Here is a 20,214-nt window from a genome sequence, read left to right as displayed (position 1 = left end):
GACATGAAAAATCAGTTCTCAAAAGAAAATAAGTGACATATAGATAACTATCTAAAAATACTCCATGTTAGTACATGAATGTATAGATAACTACCTAAAAATACTTCATATTATTGCACAAACAGAAATTCAAATAAAAATAATTCTGGTCTTAAACCCATCAGGTTGCAAAGATGGCAAAAATGGAAAATAACAATAGCATGTATGTGCGGGAATATGTTAGGCACTGCTGGTGGAGTTTTGAATTGATCTAAGCATTCTGGAAAGCCATTTGGAACTATATACAATAAAATCATTAAACTCAACATGTTTTTTGACCCAAAGATACCAGTACTAGGCCTATACTTTAAAGAGATCGAAGAAAGAAGGAAAGGAATAAATTGTTGAAAAAAATATTTATGGCAGTTATTTTTGTTGTAGTGAAGAACTGGAAACAAAGTGAATTCCCATTAATTGGAAAATGACAACAAATTACAGTATATGAATGTAATGAAATATTATTGTGCCATAAGAAATGACAAAAAGGATGGATTCAGAGAAACCTAGGAAGGTTTTTAATGTAAAGTGAAGTGATCAGAATCAAGAAAATAATTTATATAGTTACTGTACTAATGTAAAGGAAAATAATTTAGAAAGATTTAAGAACTGATTGGTACAATGACTAATCATGCCTTCCAAAGGATGATAATGAATTATGCTTTCCACCTCATGGTAGAGACGTAATGGGTTTGTAGATTGAGAGGCACATCTTCAGATAGGTCCAATGTGTGAATTTGTTTTACTTGATTATGTTTATTTGTTACAAAGGTGGGCTTTTATTTTGGGATAAGAGAGGAGAATTTGGAGGGGATTTGTGGGAGAGTGATAATGAAGCAAAAAAGAGAGGAAAAAGCGCCACTAAAGCAAGAAAAATACACCAAAGAGAACATGAGAATGTTCAGAAGGAAACACTGACAAACAGGGTGGTATTGGCACTGTTGTGTTAAATGAAAAAATATACTTTGACAAAAGTATGTATGTAATAACAGTATGTAATCTTCTTTTTCTGTTCTTTGTAAATATGTTTGTTAAGTTCATAATGAATATCTGTTTTTAAATAATTTGTATAACAGGATAGGCTCCAGAATTTAAGAGTTGGAAGAGACTTCTGATATTGCCTCATTTTACAAATCAGTAAGATTTAGATTTAGAGGTAAAGTGACTTGGCCAAATTCATGCATCTAGATAGTGACTAAACTGGGCTTAGGAGCCAAATTGCCCAACTTTCAACTCAGTGCTCCTTTCTTTATGCTGACAAATGATTTATTTTCTGAAGCCAGAGAATATTAATATATTGATTACTCATTCTCAGTTAAAGCATGAAGAATTCTATAATTCCTAAATGTTTTAGGTTGCTCCAGTTATTTTAATCTGACTCTGTATATGGCTGCCTGCCCTTGACCTAGAGTTCCACTTATGACTTTGGTTGTCAGTGGGCTGGATTTTTCTGGAAGGGTTTCATGAACTGTGGAACAAGAATTTTCCTGGGATTGTGACTGCCCTTCTAATGGTCTTTTCTTTTCCCTACAGTACTGGATCAATGAGTACACCTCTACCCTGGGCATTGGTGTATTCCATTCAGGCATCGAGATTTACGGCCGAGGTAGAGCCTCCTATATAGCTGGGGTGGTAGTGGTGGTGGTGCTGATTTAATTTGGGGCTTTTCCAAGTGGGGTGATGGGCTAATCCCATGAGGAGAAGGTCCCACAAAGTACCCACAGGTTATTCAAAAATGCAGAAGGTAAAGGTCAGAAGAAGTAATAGGTCTATGTTCTGTAATACTCTTGGCAACTTTTACCTGAGAAATGAAACTCATGAGGAAGGGGGAAGAGAGGCATGGGAGAGTTCTTGAAGTGGGTCATTTTTGTAGACTCTGCTCAGGTTAGATACAAGGACATCTGCTAGTCAGAGTGAAACAATGGCTCCAAAATCTGGGAAAATTTTCATAATGTCAAATGACTACGCAGATGGTGCAGTGACTTAGACCACCATTGGATTCTGGAAAAATGCTCAAAGGAAAGGCCCCTTAGAGACCTCTAGGCATATTATAGGACCATAGATTTAGAAGTATTAGAGACTATGGTGGTCATTTAGTACATCTCCAACTCCCTCACCTTACAGATGTTATAATCCTTCTGCAAAAATCTCCAATAGAATTTCCTTTTAGAAATTATTATAGTACTTTGAACAGAATGGAAATAAAACCCTCATTAAAAAAACTCATGATAGTCACAAGAATTCAAACTCTTGAGTACTGTGGTCTGACCATACCTAGGCTTAAAAACTAAGAGTTCTTAAGTAGAATATCTGCAAGATGATCTCGTCACATCCTTTGTAGAGTTAAATATATAGCTGCATTGTTTTGTTTTTAAATAAAAGTTTCTTCTGCAAACAAGGAAATAGAATTTAGTAAAGTATACAATAGGGCAGTTAAGATGGTGCACTAGATAGAGCCCTGGGCCTGGAATCAGGAAGATCTGAGTTCAAATGTAACTTCAGACACTTACTAGTTGTTTGATCTTAGGCAAGTCACTTAGCTCCTATTTATCTCAGTTCCTCATCTGTAGATGGGGACACACTGGAGAAGGAAATGGCAAACCACTTCAGTATCTTTGCTAAGAAAACTCCATGTATAACGTCCATGGGGTCATGTAGCATTGTACATGACTGAAAAAAAGCAAAAAGTCCTACCATATTGATGGAAAATCTTTAAAAATGGACTAGTTGTGATTTGTTAAAAGCAGGGGGAAAAAGGGTGAGTGGCATATGAAAGCTCTGGTATGTAGCATCTCCAATTTATGAGCCTTACACTTTTGAGATGAAGAAATGCTCATGTTTTGATAGTTGAATCTTACCTTAACGTGTTTCAGTTCCAATGTGGTGTCATTTCTAATGAGATCAAGAGAAGTTAAGTGATTTGTCTGAGGCCATATGAGTAGTGAGTGGCAGGGCTGGGAAACCCAGTAGTAATCTGTCCCCTTGTCCTTCATTTGAATGCTTTTGGGGGTCCGTAGATGGGCTGCCATTGAACTTGCTGTCATGTTAGAGGAAAACTTTGAGTTAGACACAAGTTTTGGATTGAGAATTATTCATGATTTAGGCTATGTCTAGTAAGACAAAGGTGGTTATATGTATGTTCTGGACAGGAAAAACCCTGTGGGAGCATAAGGTCTGCCTATAGGAATATCCAAGGAACTAGATAGTATAGAGAGGGCCCTTGCCTCCTTCTGGGAATGGTAAGAATCTCTGTATTCAAAGCCCTCATCTCTCTTTCTTATCAATAATGTCTGTTGTCTTCACTGAAATGGAAAGAAGCATGCTAAGCAGGTGGGTTTTACTATGATTAGAAAAGAGAGCAGGGGAAAATCAGGAATTAAGAAACTGGTACCCTACCCCTAGGCCAGAATACTGTAGGGGCTGGGTTTAATTTTGGATCTTGCCCAGTTATAGACAATATTGGGACTAAGAAGAAGAAAACTGATGAAGATCAAGAGGCTTATGATGAGAGAGTTGGGAGTGTTGTGAAGGAGGGGGTGCTATCAGGGAGAGAGACACAGAATAGGAAGATCCCAGAGGCAAAGGCAAATACTACTGTCATGATAACATGGGCCAAGAGAAACCTAATGATGGTTGTCTCAGGCATCTTATCTGATTTACCTGACTCTCATGATCTCTTCTTCCCTTGTCTAGAGTTTGCCTATGGGGGCCATCCCTACCCTTTCAGTGGCATCTTTGAGATTACACCTGGAAGTGCAGTGGAGCTGGGAGAAACCTTTAAATTCAAGTAAGGATCCTTCCTCCCCCAGCCCTTCCTCAACTCCTTTCCTCAACTCCTTTCCGGGAAACTCCTTCTTTGGCCCATTTGTCCCCTTCCTCAGCTGACTGAAGCTCAAAGGTCTATCCCAGGGGCTTCTTCAGTGGAGGTTACAAATATGATCCAGAGGATGTTGAGGTGGCAAACTGGGGACATGAGGGTATCAGTGGAGTGTTCAATGACATATACTGAATGCAGGAAAAGAAAGGAAGGAAGGAATGGGCCTTGACCTATGTCTTCAAATTAGAAGAGTGATTGTGCATGCTTATACATGAAGTCACCCAATGTCCTAAGCCATTTAGTGTCCCCAAAGTATTCTTCTGAAATAGAAACTGGGAAATGTTCAGATGTTCAAAATTCAAATATGCTGTGCTGGAAAGAATCTGGTTTTATGGCCTTTCATTATCGCTGACTCCGTGCTGGTGTATCCTGGGAGAATGTATGAAGAACCAGGTCAAAACCCTAGTCCCCATCTCTGTTCTCACTTCCTGTCCCCCTCAGGACAAATATGAGATTTGCTCTAAGTCCATTGCACTCTTGCTCTGGCTGCTCACTCTTCTCTCACAAGTCCCAAATGTATTGCTATGGCTCCTAAGTTCTGCCTTCACATTGGCCAGCATTGGTTCTCACTCTTCAACCTCACAAGAATGTATACCCCAAATTCTCTTACCCAATAGACAATATTTTCTAAGCTTCCATATTCATAGTACTGAGGGCCACAAGGTATGACTTAAGTTGGCATAGCATTTTATAATTAAAAAACATCTCACAGATATGATCTTATTTAATCCTTATAACCACATAGGGCATCAGGTAGTGTATATATTGTTATTTTCATTTTATAGAGGAGGAAACCGAAGTTTGAAGAGGTTGTGTCCACACAAGGTCACATGACTCCGACTGATGGAGTTGTGATTGCAATGGGTACTAATCAATATTCAACATCCCGAAACTATTTTTTTGTGCTTCTAGTAGGCTCTTAATAAATATTTGTTGATTGATTTTAAGTACTCTGCTTCTCCTTCCCCCAGCTGCAAATACCTGTTTTTCCCTCACAGACACTCCAATGAAGTCGGAAAAGGGGAGAAAGAAATTGCAAAAGGGCACAGTTCCTTTTATTGTGCTCCCTCAGAACCACAGTGTTTTGGAGTGTGTGTGTGTGTGTATGTGTGTGTGTGTGTGTGTGTTCATGCATATATTGCAGGATCCATAGCTTTCCAAGTTGGGAGATACACATTTAAGACTTTAGAAGCTGACCTGGTAAATAAATAGAATGATCATTCTATCACACTACAGGAACTCTTCTGGTGAACCAAGCTCCATTTTCCCCTTTGCTTCTCAGGCCTCTTGGTCAATAGGGTTGTCCCTACTATCCACAGGGGTTGGCTGTACACAGCTGGAGGTCTTCTCTCACCTTAGTGTTTCCTGCCACAGAGAAGCCATAGCCCTGGGCACCACTGACTTCACAGAGGAAGACGTGGACAAGATCTTGGAGGAGCTGGGGAAGGAGTACAAAGGCAATGCCTACCACCTCATGCACAAGAACTGCAACCACTTCTCAGACGCCCTGGCAGAGGTGAGCTTCAGTACGGGCCTTGGGTTTATTCATTTACTTTATTTCTGGCCTAGGAGAGGAGTCAGAAGACCTTGGTCCTGGTATCAGCTCTGCCAGTACCTGTCTGAGTCATTACTTCTCTCTGGATCTCATTTATAAAATTGTAATGGGGGTTTGGCACATACTTTGACCCCCAAGATGACATCACCAAACTTAGGTGGTCTAGAATGTGCCAAAACCCCACTATAAAAGTAAATGGGGTAGACTATATGGGTCAGATTAAGCATGGCATAGAATAGGAATTCTTAAACTGGGGTTCATGAACCTGTTTTTTTAATTGATAATTTTATTTCCATATAATTGATTTCTTTTACAATTTCAAGTATTTAAATATATTATTCTGAGAAAAAATCCTTAGGCTTCATGGGACTGCCAAAGGGAGTTATGACACAAAACAGGATAAGAACTTCTGGCATAGAGGATAATGGATCAACCAAGCTTGACATCAGAAGACCCAGATTTAATCCCTGCTTCTGAAATACACTAGCTGCATATTTATTTGGGCAACTCACTTAACCTCTCAGTGACTTAGGGAACTTTCTAAGTTGCAGATAAGTTACTGATCTTCATTGATAGTTTGAATTTCCACATGCAAGTTTTCTACATCAGTAATTCTCAAACTGTGATTTGGGGACCCTTGGGAGTTCCCAAGATCCTTTCAGGGTATTTGTGAGGCTAAAACTATATGGCAAATATTGATAGATCCATCTAAATAAAAGTTCATAGGTAGGAATCCTTAATGATTTTTAAGAGTACAAAGGAGTCCTGAGACCAAAGAGTTTGAGTTGCCTTATAATGATGAAATGATAGGTCTGGGGGAGGAGGAAATCTAAAAATTACTAAATCAACAGTAACTGTTACTAGGGATAATCACTGTAAGACAGCCATTAAGTGGAGTTTGGACAGGGACCTATTGTTGTCCAGTGCATGGGCTTCAGAGTACTGTGGGCTTAAAGTTTTAGGGGAAGGAAGGGAGGAAAGAAGAAAGGAAAGAAGGAAGGTAGGAAGGAAGGAGGGAAGGAAGGAAGGAGGAACATCTAAGTTCTATAACGACTGCTGAGTAGTTACCATGTTCAGGCATGCACAGTAGAGATTTAGAGACTGAGTTCACATCTCTTGGCATTGTCCTGAGTACCATGAGAGGATTCAAAGGAAGAGAAATAACTAGAATACATGTTATCACATGAAACATTTAAAGAAAAAATTTAAGGACTATGGAACAAATGCATGATAGTGTATTGGAGACTGGATTGAGGTGATGAGCCTATGACCCACTTCCAGCAACCCATGTATTCTGGCTGTCTGCCATGCCTGGAATTCTCTCCGTCCTCATCTTCATCTCCTGTCTTCTCTGGAAGAAAGGAAATATATGATTACCACAGGTAAAGGGAATAGCCTGAGCTTTTTTATGGCTAAAACCAGGGAGCTTGAAAGGACAGGGTAAGGTAAGAGCCAGAGGAGAAATCTTTTGAGCCTGACTCAAGATCTCTTCTTGGCAGCAGCTTCCTTCTCTTATCACAGCTCTGCAGCAAATGTGAAATTAAACTCCGCCCTTAGTGAGCTTTGATCTTGTGACAATATTACTCCTCTGGGTTTACATCCTGGTTCACCTAAAGCAGCTGTTCTCAAGGGTGATGTTCTCAACATCTGCTGGTCCATGATGCTCCTCCATGTACCCCATAGATCAGTTGAAAATGCAAGCCATGGGAAAATGTACTGCTGATGCTGTTGTGGTGGTTGTTTTTTAAGTCTATTTTATCATTGGAAATTTGACTGTAATGTAAAGTGCAGTGATGCAATGAGATGGAGTTTGTGACAAAAAGAGACTGACCCTTCTCTATAGAGGTCAGGGCCCCTTTAGGTCTGATCTTGGTCCAGTATTGAACAATGAGATTGGAAGCCAGGGCTGAGAGTGGCTCCTTAGTGGACTGGAAGAGGAAGAGAGAATCAACCCAGACCTGGTTTTTGTTGTTACATTTTAGATCCTTATTCAGGAACAGAAGGGTTAATTCCAATAAAAGTTAAGTACTTAATCCCTTTTTGGGGAGTCACTTGTGTTGAGACTCATCTGAATTCTGTTTTGGTTTGTTTTTGGTCTTCTTGTCCTATTGTGGGATGAGTTCAGAACTCTATTTGGATTGTTCTGTGCATTACAGGGATCCATTAGGATGTCCTATTTTTTTTTCAGGGATCTACTGGGCAAATTTCGAGCGCTTTTTGTGTTGCTGGGACTCAGAGTAATTTTTATTAAGAAAAGTTTTGGTACTCTGTCTGAGAGTGAGACTTCTAGTCTAGTCCCGAAGGGGAGAGCTCCACATATTCTGGGAGCTCCCTAGGAAGTAGAGTCTTCTCTGAGAGGAAATTCAGTTCTTTCTTCTCCTTTTCTGTATTTTTCACAAATGTTAATTTGTTTGTATTATTCTAGTTTTTAATTTTTTTTTCACAGTTACTTGGGTTGGGACAAGTCCTTATAAGCACTAGGCAGATTGTAATCAAGGATAAGCTTTGCAAAATGCCATTTGTTGAATTACAAAACTTTGTATTTAGAAGTAATTTTAATCCTCAGGTCCACCAGCAATGCTAGTTCTGGGGCCTCACAAAAGACCATTACTTCAGAAAATGTCTAAGAACTGTGCTGAACAGAGTATTTGGGAGCCTTTACACGTTATTTAGGAGACCATTAAGACTCTGCCAAGTGTAGTTTGTTGGAACTTTTTAGGGCATAGCACAGGAGAAGGGACTTGGAAGGACAATACTTGACTTCCCTCCTCTTCTACCATTGCCTAGCTTTCAGAGAACTTTTGAGAGTTAAGAATATGGACAACTGTTCCAATTGTACCTCAGTGCCTCCCCTTCCTCTCCTGTCCTTCACTTCTCAATTCTTACAATATGGCCTCCAAACTCATCACTTAACTGAAACTGCTCTCTCCAAAGTTAACAATGATTTCTTAATTGTCAAATTTAACAGCCTTAGCTTCAGTCTTCATCCTTCTTTATCTGTCTGCAGCATTTGGTTACCTTTTCCTGTTGATTATCTTCTCCTCCTGGATTTTCTCTCCTCTTTAGCCCCTCATAAAACTGATTTCTCACAATTTTCTTCCTACTTGTCTGACTGTTCCTTCTCTGCCTCCTTTGATGGATTTCTAATTATCATTCCCATTAAGCATGGTTGTCCCACAAGGTCTTCTCTTTTCTCCCTACACTATCTCATCAGTTCTTATGGATTCAATATCATTTCTATGTAGATAATTCTAAGATCTATATATCAAGCTCAAGTTTCTCTCCTGAGATCCAATCTTGCAACAACTGTTATTGAACATCAAAAACTGAACAAAACTCATTATCTTTCCCCTTCCCCCCAACCCATTCCTCTTCCAAACTTCTGTATTATTGTTCCAGACATCACTGTCCTTCCACTGAGTTTCTCAACTTTGGTGCTATCCTTTACTCTTCCCTCAATCACCCCAAATATGCAATCCACTTACAAGTCTTGTTTCTACTGTCACAACATGTCTTCTACAGACCTCCTTTTCTCTGTTTACAGTACTACCATCCTAGTTCTGCCTTTCAATTGGACTATTGCAATAATCTTCTAATTTATCTCCTTGCCTCAACTCTCTCCCCACTTAGAGCCACCACATACACAGCGATCAAAGTAGTTTTCCTAAAGCACAAATGGCTAATATTAGACATCACATTCCCTCCTCATAACTGTTATCCCAACACTCCATTCAACAAACTCAACTGGCTCCCTATTACCTCCAGGATCAAATGAAAAGTCCTTTGTTTGGCCTTTAAAATCCTTTATAACCTGACCTCTTCCTATCTTCCCAGTCTTTCTATTCTAGTCCTCCAGCCTACTTGCTGATCTTTGCAGCAAAACCTAATCTATCTCATTTTCTCCATTGGCTATTCTCAATACCTGATTTTCTTTCCCAACTTACTCACTTCTGCCTCACAAAATCCCTGGCTTCTTTGAATACTCAGATCTAGTGCCTCTACGAAGCTCTTTCCAGCTCTTCTAGAGAACCTTCCCCTCTAAGGTTATCTTCCACCTCCTCTACATATATCTTATACTAACATATTTAGTTATACATTGTCTCCCTCATTAGACGGTGAGCTCCTTTGCTTTTTCTTTTTGTATCCCCAACACTTAGTACAAGGTTGGCCACATAGAAGTGCTTGAGAAATACTTATTAACTGAAGAAAAATTATTAATATTTCAATCTACATAGAGGTATTATGGTTTAGGCAGAAGTTGACTTGCCCACAATAAAAGAAGTTCTTGAAAATGCTTATTTGTATTGTCTTTTTTTGGAAAAGTGTTCATATTCCATTTATATTGTATTTGAAATAGCCAAGGAATTAATTTGTATAGTTTTTTTGGCTTTCTGAAGCTTATTTAAAAGACTGTCTAAAATGTAAAAAAAATACTGCATTAGTTTTTTTTGACTGTCATATTACTCTGAGGATATATCTATATGTCTTTTTCAGATGAATGGATCTAGCCATTCTTTCTCATATTGTAGTTGTAAAGTTGCTTTTTGATCCCAAATATAAAAGTTTACCTCATTCCCAATTACATCTCATCTTCTTTAGAGCCAACCCAACATTCTAGTCTGTGAACATCTTTTTGTATCCTGACTTTGTCATCTAACTTGTTAGCTTATCTCTCCCAGTTTTTGTCACCTGCAGATTTGATTAGCTTGGCAAGTATGCCTTTATCAAGGTAATTAATAAAATGTTAAGTATCCTACAAGCAAGCACTGATCCCTGGAGTGCTCATCTAAAGACTTCTGTTGAATCTGACATCAAGATTTTTGGTCTGGCTATTCAATCATTTCTAAGTACTGCAACTTATTATTGTTCAACTCTCCTCTTTTCATAAGGATCACATGAAATACTTTGTCAAATGATTTACTTAAAATTTAGGTAAACTATTTCTATAGCATTGCCCTTATTTTCCCAATCTTAGGAACAGGTACCAGTTGTTTCTATAACCTGGACTGTCATTTACTTGGGACTTGTGACTAGACCTCATCAAGTGCTTTCTCATTTTCTCTTTACTTATTTTGGACTTCAACTTCCTAGTAATAACAGCTAGCATTTACATATAGCTTTAAGATTTGTGAAACACTTCTACAAACATCTCATTTTATCCTCCCAACAACCCTGGGAGGTAGGTATTATTTTTCCCATTTTACAAATGAAGAAACTGAGGCAGGATCATACAGTTCATAAATGTTTGAGGCCAAATTTGAACTCAGGTTTTCCTGACTCCAGGTCCAACACTCTGTCCATTATGAGCCACTCTGCCCCTTTCAGTCCAAATATCATTCTTCTTGATATAGAAAATGAAAACAAAATAAGAACTGAACAGCTTTGTCTTCTCTGTCATTGGGTGTCATTGACCCATCCATCTTGAGCAATAGTCCTATCCCTTATTTGAACCTAATCTTTTTTTCAATATAGCTAAAAAATAAAACCCATCCTTCTTATTGTTCTTAACTTCCCTTCCCACTTTTTTCAATATAGCTAAAAAATAAAAACCATTGTTCTTGTTATTCTTAACTTCCCTTCCCACTTTTAGCTCAGTCATTGTCCAATCAACCTTGAGCAAGAGTCCTATCCTTTCTTTGAACTTAACTCTTTCCCTCAGTGTAGCTAAAAAATTAAAACCCATCCTTTTCACTGTCCGTAGTTTCCGTCACCATCTTCAGTTGTCTGAACTTTAGTATCTTTGATGTGACATTATTTTTCGGACTGTATCATGTTTTTATCTTCCCCCATCCATTACCAGCCCTTGCTTCTACCTTAAATCTAAGTTGTGAGATAAGTTGTGTGTTCATTCACATGGCTCACATGAGAAATCCCCTTTTTATCTCCTTTTTGTTCTCAAGAGTTTCCCATCCTTCCTGGACTGACTTCCCCAGCAATATTGTAGGTCATGGAATAATAAATAGACTTTCTCTGAACCCTGTGAAATCTACATATCATTTTTTCTTTCAAAATTTATTTTATTTTAAATTTGTGAACTAAATCAAGCATTTCTGTAACATAGAATAAAAAAGATGTTTGTCCATGAAATTGAAAATCCATTATGTACTTCTTTGAAATATATGTTATATGTATATATATACATATGTTATCATACAAATTTATTTTTTTCTTTCCTCCTCTCACCTTGCCCTAGAGGTGGTTGCATTAGATACAAAGAGATACACACATCTATGTAAAATTACCCTATACACACTTCTATTTATCAGTTCTTTCTCTGGATGCAGATAGCATCTTTCTTCATAGGTCCTTTATTTTTCTGTATTTATAATAGTCAAAATGACTAAGGAATTCTTAAAACAAAATTGCTGCTGTTATACATAATGTTCTCTTGGTTGTGCTCACTTCACTCATCACCATTTTTTTTTCTTTATCACCAATCCTAAGACGGAGTAGTTATACCTCCTAAGATTCCCATCCCTTTTATACTGACAATCGGTTACTCCTTTTTGGGAGAAAAAATATAATTCCCTTCGTTGGCCTTCCACAGTTTGAAAGATGAAAATCTTGAGTCAAACCAAGAAGGTATTGTCTACTTGACTTTTCACAAAGACAGAACTCCAGCAAAGATATTGATAATGGAAGATTTTCATCCATATTATTCCATCTTTCTGTTCTAGGCTTATGAACTTTTATCTGAATTCATCTATTCTTCTTTCTGTCCATGTGGTCTGTAGTATATTCTAATGACATAGGCAATTGCTTCTGTTTTGACTTCCGTTGTTCTCCCAAATTCTCTCTCCATGCTTTTTTCCTACTCTTGGTACAGAAACCTTCATATAAAAATATCTTCTTAATGCTACTATTCCCACCCACTCCCCACCCCCTTTTCCTTTTCCACTTGAACATGGTTTATCATTCCAGATCCCTATTCTAGCCATGTGCCTCATCCTACTAAATTTCATTTGATACTCCAAGATCACCTATGCTCAGGAGAGGACCACATAAAAGAAGAGACATTCAGAGGCTCAAAGCCCAGGCTCAGACTTTTCTAGGCAGGACTTTTACCTGCTACCAGGGTCAGGAGACCTTTAATATTCACAGCACTGGTGATAACTATGGATATGCAAGTGTAGTTCTCAAATGCAAAGTATAACAGACTCTCCAAATAGAAGGCAGAAGAAAAACATTTATTCAGATACCAGAAAGTCAAATCTCAAAACCAAAAAGCCAAATTCATCATAGTATCCAAGAAGTCAATACATATTAGCACTGCAGGGGATAAAGCCATTCCCAAGCCTCCCCAGCCTGCTGGGGCCTTCTCACAAACAAACACTCACAAACCTAGCTGTTACAGGCTTGCCTGTGTCATCTTTCTCTCTGTCCTAACTGCTCTCACTTTGTCTCAATTGTGTTCCACCTTTACTGTTCCACCCGTTCAGTAAGCTCCTTCTATCACATGTGACTTAGGCTTCTATGTGATTTTAAGAAGGTCACATGAGCCTATTAATGAATGGGAAAGATTTTCCCATTTAAATTACCATTACAGTTGCTCCCCAGGAGAACTGTAGCCTGTGGGGGTTATCATTTTCTTTCTCACTTTGTTAACATCTTTTTCTTTCTTTCTTTCTTTTTTTTTGAGACAATTGGGGTTAACTGACTTGCTCAGGGACACATAGCAGTTAAGTGTTATAGGTAAGAATTGAACTCAGGTCCTCCTGACTACCCCACTTTGTTAACATCTTGACAAGCACACCTAATTTCCTTTCCCTTTGTCTCACTAGTTGCTTAATTTTTCTCACCAACTTGTCTTACTTAACTCTCTTACTAACTTCGTTCTCTTTTTCATGGAGTTTTGTTTCTTCTTCATAAAAGACTTGATCAGCTCTCTTGCTAACTACATCCTTGAACTATTGATGTACTAATCCTATTAAAACAGGAAATTATTCCTTCCTTGAATGACTTTTCCTTAATGATCCCACACTTGTTTTCTGGACAAGTTATGATGAATTTGTGTGGATACCTGGTAAGAATTAAGAGAAGCCTGAAGCTTTAGAAATGAACCCCAAATTTTAGACTATTTAGACATTGATAAGCTGGGGGATGAGACACATTTTTAGATAGAATACTATTCTGTGGGTTCCTGAAGTCTTAGGTTCCTGTTCAATAACATTGACTTTGCACTTACTAGCTGAATGACTCTGGAAAAGTTATTTAACCCTGTTTCTCTCAGTTTCCTCATTAGTAAAATGAGCTAGAGAAGGAATGACAGACCACTCCAGTATCTTTGCCAAAATAACCCCAAATGGGGTCATGAAGAGTCAGACATGACTGAAAAATGACTGAACAACAACTGAGAGGCTGACTCTGAGGTAGGGTGGTGTGACCTGACTTGAAGAGGTAAAGGGAACCTTTCCCTTACCTCCAGCACCTTGCCCTAGTCTGAGATATGATGGCTGAGCTGTTGTTCAGAGTTGCCTAAAAACTGTTTTCAGCTTGTTCCCTACTCCTGAGACACTTACAGAAACCAATCAGGGGAAAGCCAGAAATATTTCTGGGCTGAAAGCCAGAAAACAGAACAAAACCCCAAACAGCTGCTGTTCCTGCCGCTTCCTAATCTGAACAAGTTTTTCAAACCTGAAATTCCAGGGTTACTGTTTGTGTGGCTACTTAGTGCTCTCACTCTCTCTCTCCTTCTCTTTGACTCTCTCTCTCCCTGTCTCTGTCTCTCAGTCTCTTTTTTCTTTCCTGCTTCCCTCATCTTTAAACTCCATTAAGCTTCCAAAAGCACTGGATTCTCAGAGAAGCCTAGAATGTTAGGTTAGGCAAGGACTTTGAGAGATCTGATAGACCAACTCTTATTTCACAGATGAGGAGACTGGGACATAGAGAGGTAAAATGACTTGCCCAAGGTCACACAACTAATTAGTGGTAAGCCAAGACAAGGACCTGGGTCTCCAGGCTCCCAGTATAATCTTGTTTTTTCAGTATAATGAGCAGTTTGAGGGTGCCTCTTCAGATAACTGTTTTTTTATATCCTCTCATATATTAGTTTGATGAGAATATAACCAAATCTAAAAATCCTATGCTTTTTGTACAATGGTTCTCTTATTTGATTTGCCAGACTGACCTAGGGTACTATCATTATTATTGCAATAATGATGTTATACTTCAATGCCTCAAGATTGTGATTTCTCATCAGTGTGGCTGTTCCCTCAATCACAACCCCCTCTATGTCTTAGTAAAGAGTTTTTACGGCCCCAAATAACTTCATTACCTGGTGGCTCACTTTCTATTGATGACCTTCCCCGAATTTAGCTAGGTTTAGTTTTCAGACAACACATATACTGGGCCTAGTTCTTCATTTATACAACGGGAGCTTTGAACTAGATGACCTCTAAAGTCCCCTTAAATGTTCACTCTGTGATTCTATGATTATTGGGCTCATACATAAAGTTTTTCCTTGATATGACCCACCAGGGCTTTTACTCTACAGGCATAAATCTTCAAGAACTCAGTCACCCCCATGCCATGATGGGGCACTGGAGGAGATTTGGTGAAGGAATAATAGTTTGAATGTTTGTAACCTTTTTAACTTTTCAAAGGACCTTCACATCTGTTATCTTCTTCACAGCACAGACTATGACATATATTAGCACCAGCCACAATTCCTTTCATATAGTAGATGCTCAATAAATACTTGTTGAATTATCTTTCTTTGTAACTTCCATCTTACCAAGCATAGTCTACACATGTAGACTTAAAGTTCATATCCTTTAACCCAGAAATTCCGTTAGCCATATATCCCAAGGATGGTGTAAAACCAGTCATGGAAGCATAGGGACTGCTGCTATGAATAATTTCAAGGGTCTAATCGCATAGTACAATGAACTCTCTATTTATTTAGCAATAAACTAAACATTGTTCAATACAGTAAAGCGTAACATTCACAGCAATGTCCTTAAGTAAAACATAACATTTAATATATATGTATATCCAAAACCTTAAACCAACTGTACTCTGAAACTGAAAAGTCAATGGGCCCCTGCCTAAGGGCTCCTCTAGACCCTCCTAGTTTTAGAGTGATTATCAATAGTAACTGTTGCTGTTTCTCACCCAGCCTGATGTTTTTCTTTTTCTTGGTCTCATTAAAGGGGCCATGCCCTAGATACTTCTTAAACAGGTTTATTCAATGAATGGGCATTGCCTCACCCTAAGTGAGTACCTGCAAAGACCTTGGCCTAAAGGGACCAAGGTCTCCCAGTGCATCCTGGGTCATCTCCAGTCATCCTGATGAATATCTAGTCACAGGATTCAGATGGCTCTGGGGGAGAAGTGAGGCCAGTGACCTGCACAGCCCTCCCTCACTCAAAACAAAGTCAAGTGTTAGTCATGTTATTATTTCTCTGAAGGCATGGTCTTCTTTGGTAACGAACACAATATCTCATAAAAATAACAACATCCTTAATCAATACCAAGAATTCAAGTAAAGTCCTTTTTCAAAATACCACACTCTCCACCCCAGGTCACCGTAAGAACAATCTCCTTAATCGACACCTAGTGTCCAAATAAAGTCTTCTTTCATCTTAACTGGAGGATGACTTCCAAGTCCCATGGCTCTTCCTCTGTGGACTGACCACTCTCGACCTTCTCCTAGATTCACATGTTGACAGTTCTCTGCTCCTGCTCCATTCTGAAGTTTCGGCCTCTGGGAAAATAAAGCTCAATAGGACAACAACAATACTGGCACACACCACCAGGACCATCATCTCAATTCACTTCCGAAGTCTAGGGGCTCAATGATAACAGCTCAGTTCACTTTGACAGCTCTCAAAAGGGGCTTAGCCTCCTTCTCATGGAAGAGTCTCCACTCTCAGAGGTCTCCTCTCCCAGCTCTCAGAGGGCTTCTCCCTCAGCTGGGAGCTCTCCTCTCGGCTCTCTTCTTCTTCTTAATGCTGGCTCACCCCTTCAATGCTGGCTCTCCTTATGTTTGCTTTCGCAACACCAGCTCTCTCTTTATATACAGTTCTACTCAGTATTTGATTGGCTAGAACCCACACGCATATATCTGATTGGCTAAAACTCAATCCAGAAAAACAGCAAAGATCCTACTTTGCTTGCTGTTACAGATGGCAATGACAGAAATAACTGGGTTATAAATCAAAATATTCAAAATAGAAAATTTTGGAAGTAAAGTCAATGCCTATCCATTGAAACATGGCTAAACAAAATTTTCTATATGATAATAATAGAAAATTTTTATAATAATAGAAAAATTTTATAAATATAGGAAGTTTATAAGAAGAAACAATATGAACATGCCAGTGAAGCATGAGAAAACATATGAATTGATGTAGATTCAAGTAAGTAGAGCCAGGGAAACAATATACACAGTTACCAGTAATGATATGTATAAAGAACAACAACAACAAAAAAACAAATCCAGGAAAATTGTAGTAATTGTGTTTGGCCCTAATGAAGAAATTATAAAATGAACCTTCTTTGTGGATATAGGTAATTAGGCATGTGGAACTTGGCATCCACTGTCAGACATTGTTGATGTGTTGGTTGGTTTTGCTAAACAACTTCCCCCCTTTCTTTTTAAATCTTTGTTACAAGGGTTGACTTATTGGATAGGGGAGGGGTATATTTGGAATGAAAATAACATAAAAAGAAAAGATAGCCATAAAAATAAGAGGAAAAAAGTTTATAAATTACTTTTCTCACAACTTCTTAGTGATGTGAAACAAATATAATTCCCATTTTTTTAAGCTAAGGAAACTGAGGCTCTTTGAAGTTAAGTACATAGCTATACAACAGACTACTTTTATGGAAATATTCTAATTCTTGATGAAATATTACATTTTCACTTCACAATGGTGTTTCCTAAGACAATATGATGTAATAAAGGGTTAATTAAAACGCACCTTGTTTATTCTCTCAGCAGCTGGAAAAGTCTATGTTGTTCAATTGAGAGGGCTCTAGAGTCCTTCCTTCTCTAATCTGGCTTTGGGATTTGGGGTTCCTATTATTCCCTTTGATAATGGTAAACAAATTTGCTTTCAAGCTTGTCCCTCTTTGAAGAACTATTTATCTAGTGGAGAAGATGCCATGGCATTAAGTGGAATAATAGATTAGAGAAACCATGCAGAGGTTTTGGCATTGAGGTAACAGAAATTTCTGTTTGGACAGTTTGTCCCCTCAAGTAGTTCCACTAGATCCCGAAGGTGTTGAGGCCTGAAACTGGGAAGCAGAATGCTGAAAAACGACATCTGGGGTTTTGACCCAAATCATTTGCCCCACCCTGCAGCCACCTGGGTGTACCCAAGCCTATAGTATAGGGGCTTCTGCTCTTGGTCTAGAGGTGGGTGCCACTACAATAGGGGAAGGTGGTAGGGGAATGGGAAAACCATCAAGCCCAATTAAGACCCCAGCCCACCCTTGCTTGGAGTACTTCTCAGGCTCACCATTGGGTTTTTGGAGGTTCACAAAGGCTGAAAGTCATGCCCTGGATCTCCCTTGGTGGAAGTATAGGACAATGATAAGACTGTTGGATTTAGAGTTAAAAGATCTGCGTTTGAATTATTGCTCCTCCACATATGATCTGTGTAAGGCCTCAGTCTCTTCATCTATAAAATGAAGGGACTAGGTCAAATGGTCTATACCTTTCTGCCTCCTCTATAACTATGACTTTATGATCCTTCAATTTAGGGGCACAGAACCAGAACCAGGGATTTGCACTGGTGGTGGTAGTGAGGTGTCTCTGAAAGTCCTTTACTATATCACTATGTATCATCAGCATCAAACCTGTCCTTTTCTCTGTGTTTGCTCCTCCTAGATCCTGTGTGGTCGGGAGATACCTCGTTGGGTGAATCGCCTGGCCTACTTCAGCTCATGCATCCCTTTTCTACAGAGCTGTCTCCCCAAGGAATGGCTAACTCCAGCAGCCCTGCAGACCCACATAGGCCTTGGTCTACGCAAAGAAGACTCAGGCAGCACAGCAGACGAGGAGGTCCCCTCCACCTCAGGCACCTCGAGGACCTGCAAACACACCCGTGTCTGAGCAGGGCCCTGCCATCTTCTTCTGTCTTGCACACTCTCTTCTATCTTTGACTTCTTTTATCCCTTCTCATCCTCCTTTCCCTTTTTCTGTTCTCCACCATGGAGGTTGGTGTGTTCCTAGCCTCTAGTGCTCTTACTGACAAGAAACTGAACCACCTCACTGTTCCATGGGGCCACTGAAACCTCCAGTGCAGCACCAAAATCACATGTGAATGGATGGGAAGGGCTCCTTCCAAACTCTTAGACTCTATGGGACAGAAGATTGGGGGACTGACGTATCTTTGAGCTCTCCCCACCTCAGAAGAGTTGTTCTTATTCTATAGTGTCCCTGGACAATCCACCCTACCCTCTCCTTGATACAGCTTTACTGTCCCATAAGCCCCTGGCTATCAAAGGAGGGGAAAGGAGCTATTCGGGGCAATGTTTCCATCAGACCAGCAGCAACACCTCCTTCCCCAAAGAATTCTCCCATTTTGGGGAATCAAGGATTTTCTGAGGCATTTGGATTACAGGGTGACATTCTCTAGTTTTTCCACTAGAGGATGTATGTGTGTGTGTGTGTGTGTGTGTGTGTGTGTGTGTGTGTGTGTGTGTGTGTATGTATGTATGTTTTGGGTGGTGTTTTATATTAAAAATCACAGGATTTCAGTAACAAAGATAGCAGAGAGAGGTTTGTTTGGGGGATGGAGGAGTAGAATTAGGAGAGGGAAAGAGGAGGGAATGAACACGAAGGGTATATGAATGAAATTGGTAGAGAAACCTTTTAAAAACGATATAAACCAATTTCTGGGGTGTCTTTTCTTGAGCCCTTGTAGTGGACTGAAAAACACTGTAAGGCAACTAAATGTAGCACCCTTTTCCCTAATAGCTGACTTCCTCCAATATCTGACCCCAATAGGAAAAGAAAGAGAGTCAAGAGTTGTCTCTTCAGTTCTCCTTTTCCTTTTTATCTATCACTGAGTCTCACCCTTCAGTGAGCTAAGGTGGTATTCTTAAGAGCTCTGTATGAGCTAAATGTGAGAGCCTGGAGGGTATTTGATGAGAGGAATGCAGGGCCAGAAAGATCTGCTTCCAGCAACTCATCTGTCCCAGCCCACCAAGGCCCCTCCTCAAGTTTCTCCAGAGGCCTCCTTGCTCTGCAGATCAGGCCTATACTTCTCATAAGCCCTGTGGGGTCTGTCCTTGTATTGGGGGAAAAAGATTATGTGGTCATAGAATGTCCACATAGACATTATGGAAGAGACGTTAGAGATAATAGTCTAACCTTAAGATTCTACAGATGAAGTAGTAGCCCTGGTGAGATGAAATGACCTGTGTTCAACCACACGTTACTGTTCTGTCAACAGTAACAAGCATAGAGCCCAGCTTAATTAACTCTCAATCTGAAATGACCCCTCCATTCACCATAGGCTTAGAAAGTAGGGAAGGAAGGAATTCTGACTTTGATAGCATCTGGTGGTGGGTGTGTACATATGTATGTGTATGTGTATGTCTCTGTATGCATATGGGTGAAGAGGAATACATGAATAGTCATAGCGTCCATGCCCATGCATAGATCAGGAGCAAAATAAGTGGCACATATGTGTGAATACGAATGGTTGTAAGCTTGTGCAGCATGGTGAGAAGTTTAGAAAGACATCTGTTTATACATGCAGTGTTTGAGTATGTGTGCTTAGGAGCACATTAC

At 39.4% G+C, this 20,214-nt stretch overlaps 1 protein-coding gene across 1 annotated transcript in view; it reads left to right on the top strand.

The window, feature by feature from the left end:
* The window catches only part of LOC140517198 (deubiquitinase DESI2-like), a 101,378-nt gene extending 82,175 nt beyond the window's left edge, over positions 1-19,203 (top strand). The window contains exons 3-6 of the mRNA XM_072628231.1: positions 1,570-1,642; positions 3,730-3,823; positions 5,288-5,429; positions 18,304-19,203. Coding sequence (XP_072484332.1) covers positions 1,570-1,642; positions 3,730-3,823; positions 5,288-5,429; positions 18,304-18,528 — 534 coding nt within the window. The 3' untranslated portion in view covers positions 18,529-19,203. The remainder of the gene's footprint in view (positions 1-1,569; positions 1,643-3,729; positions 3,824-5,287; positions 5,430-18,303) is intronic.
* Positions 19,204-20,214: the final 1,011 nt, after the last annotated feature.

The sequence above is a fragment of the Notamacropus eugenii genome, chromosome 1, assembly GCF_028372415.1.
Source record: "Notamacropus eugenii isolate mMacEug1 chromosome 1, mMacEug1.pri_v2, whole genome shotgun sequence".
NCBI lineage: Eukaryota > Metazoa > Chordata > Mammalia > Diprotodontia > Macropodidae > Notamacropus > Notamacropus eugenii.
Note: the sequence above shows the minus strand (reverse complement) of the source record. Positions and strands in the feature narration are given on the sequence as shown.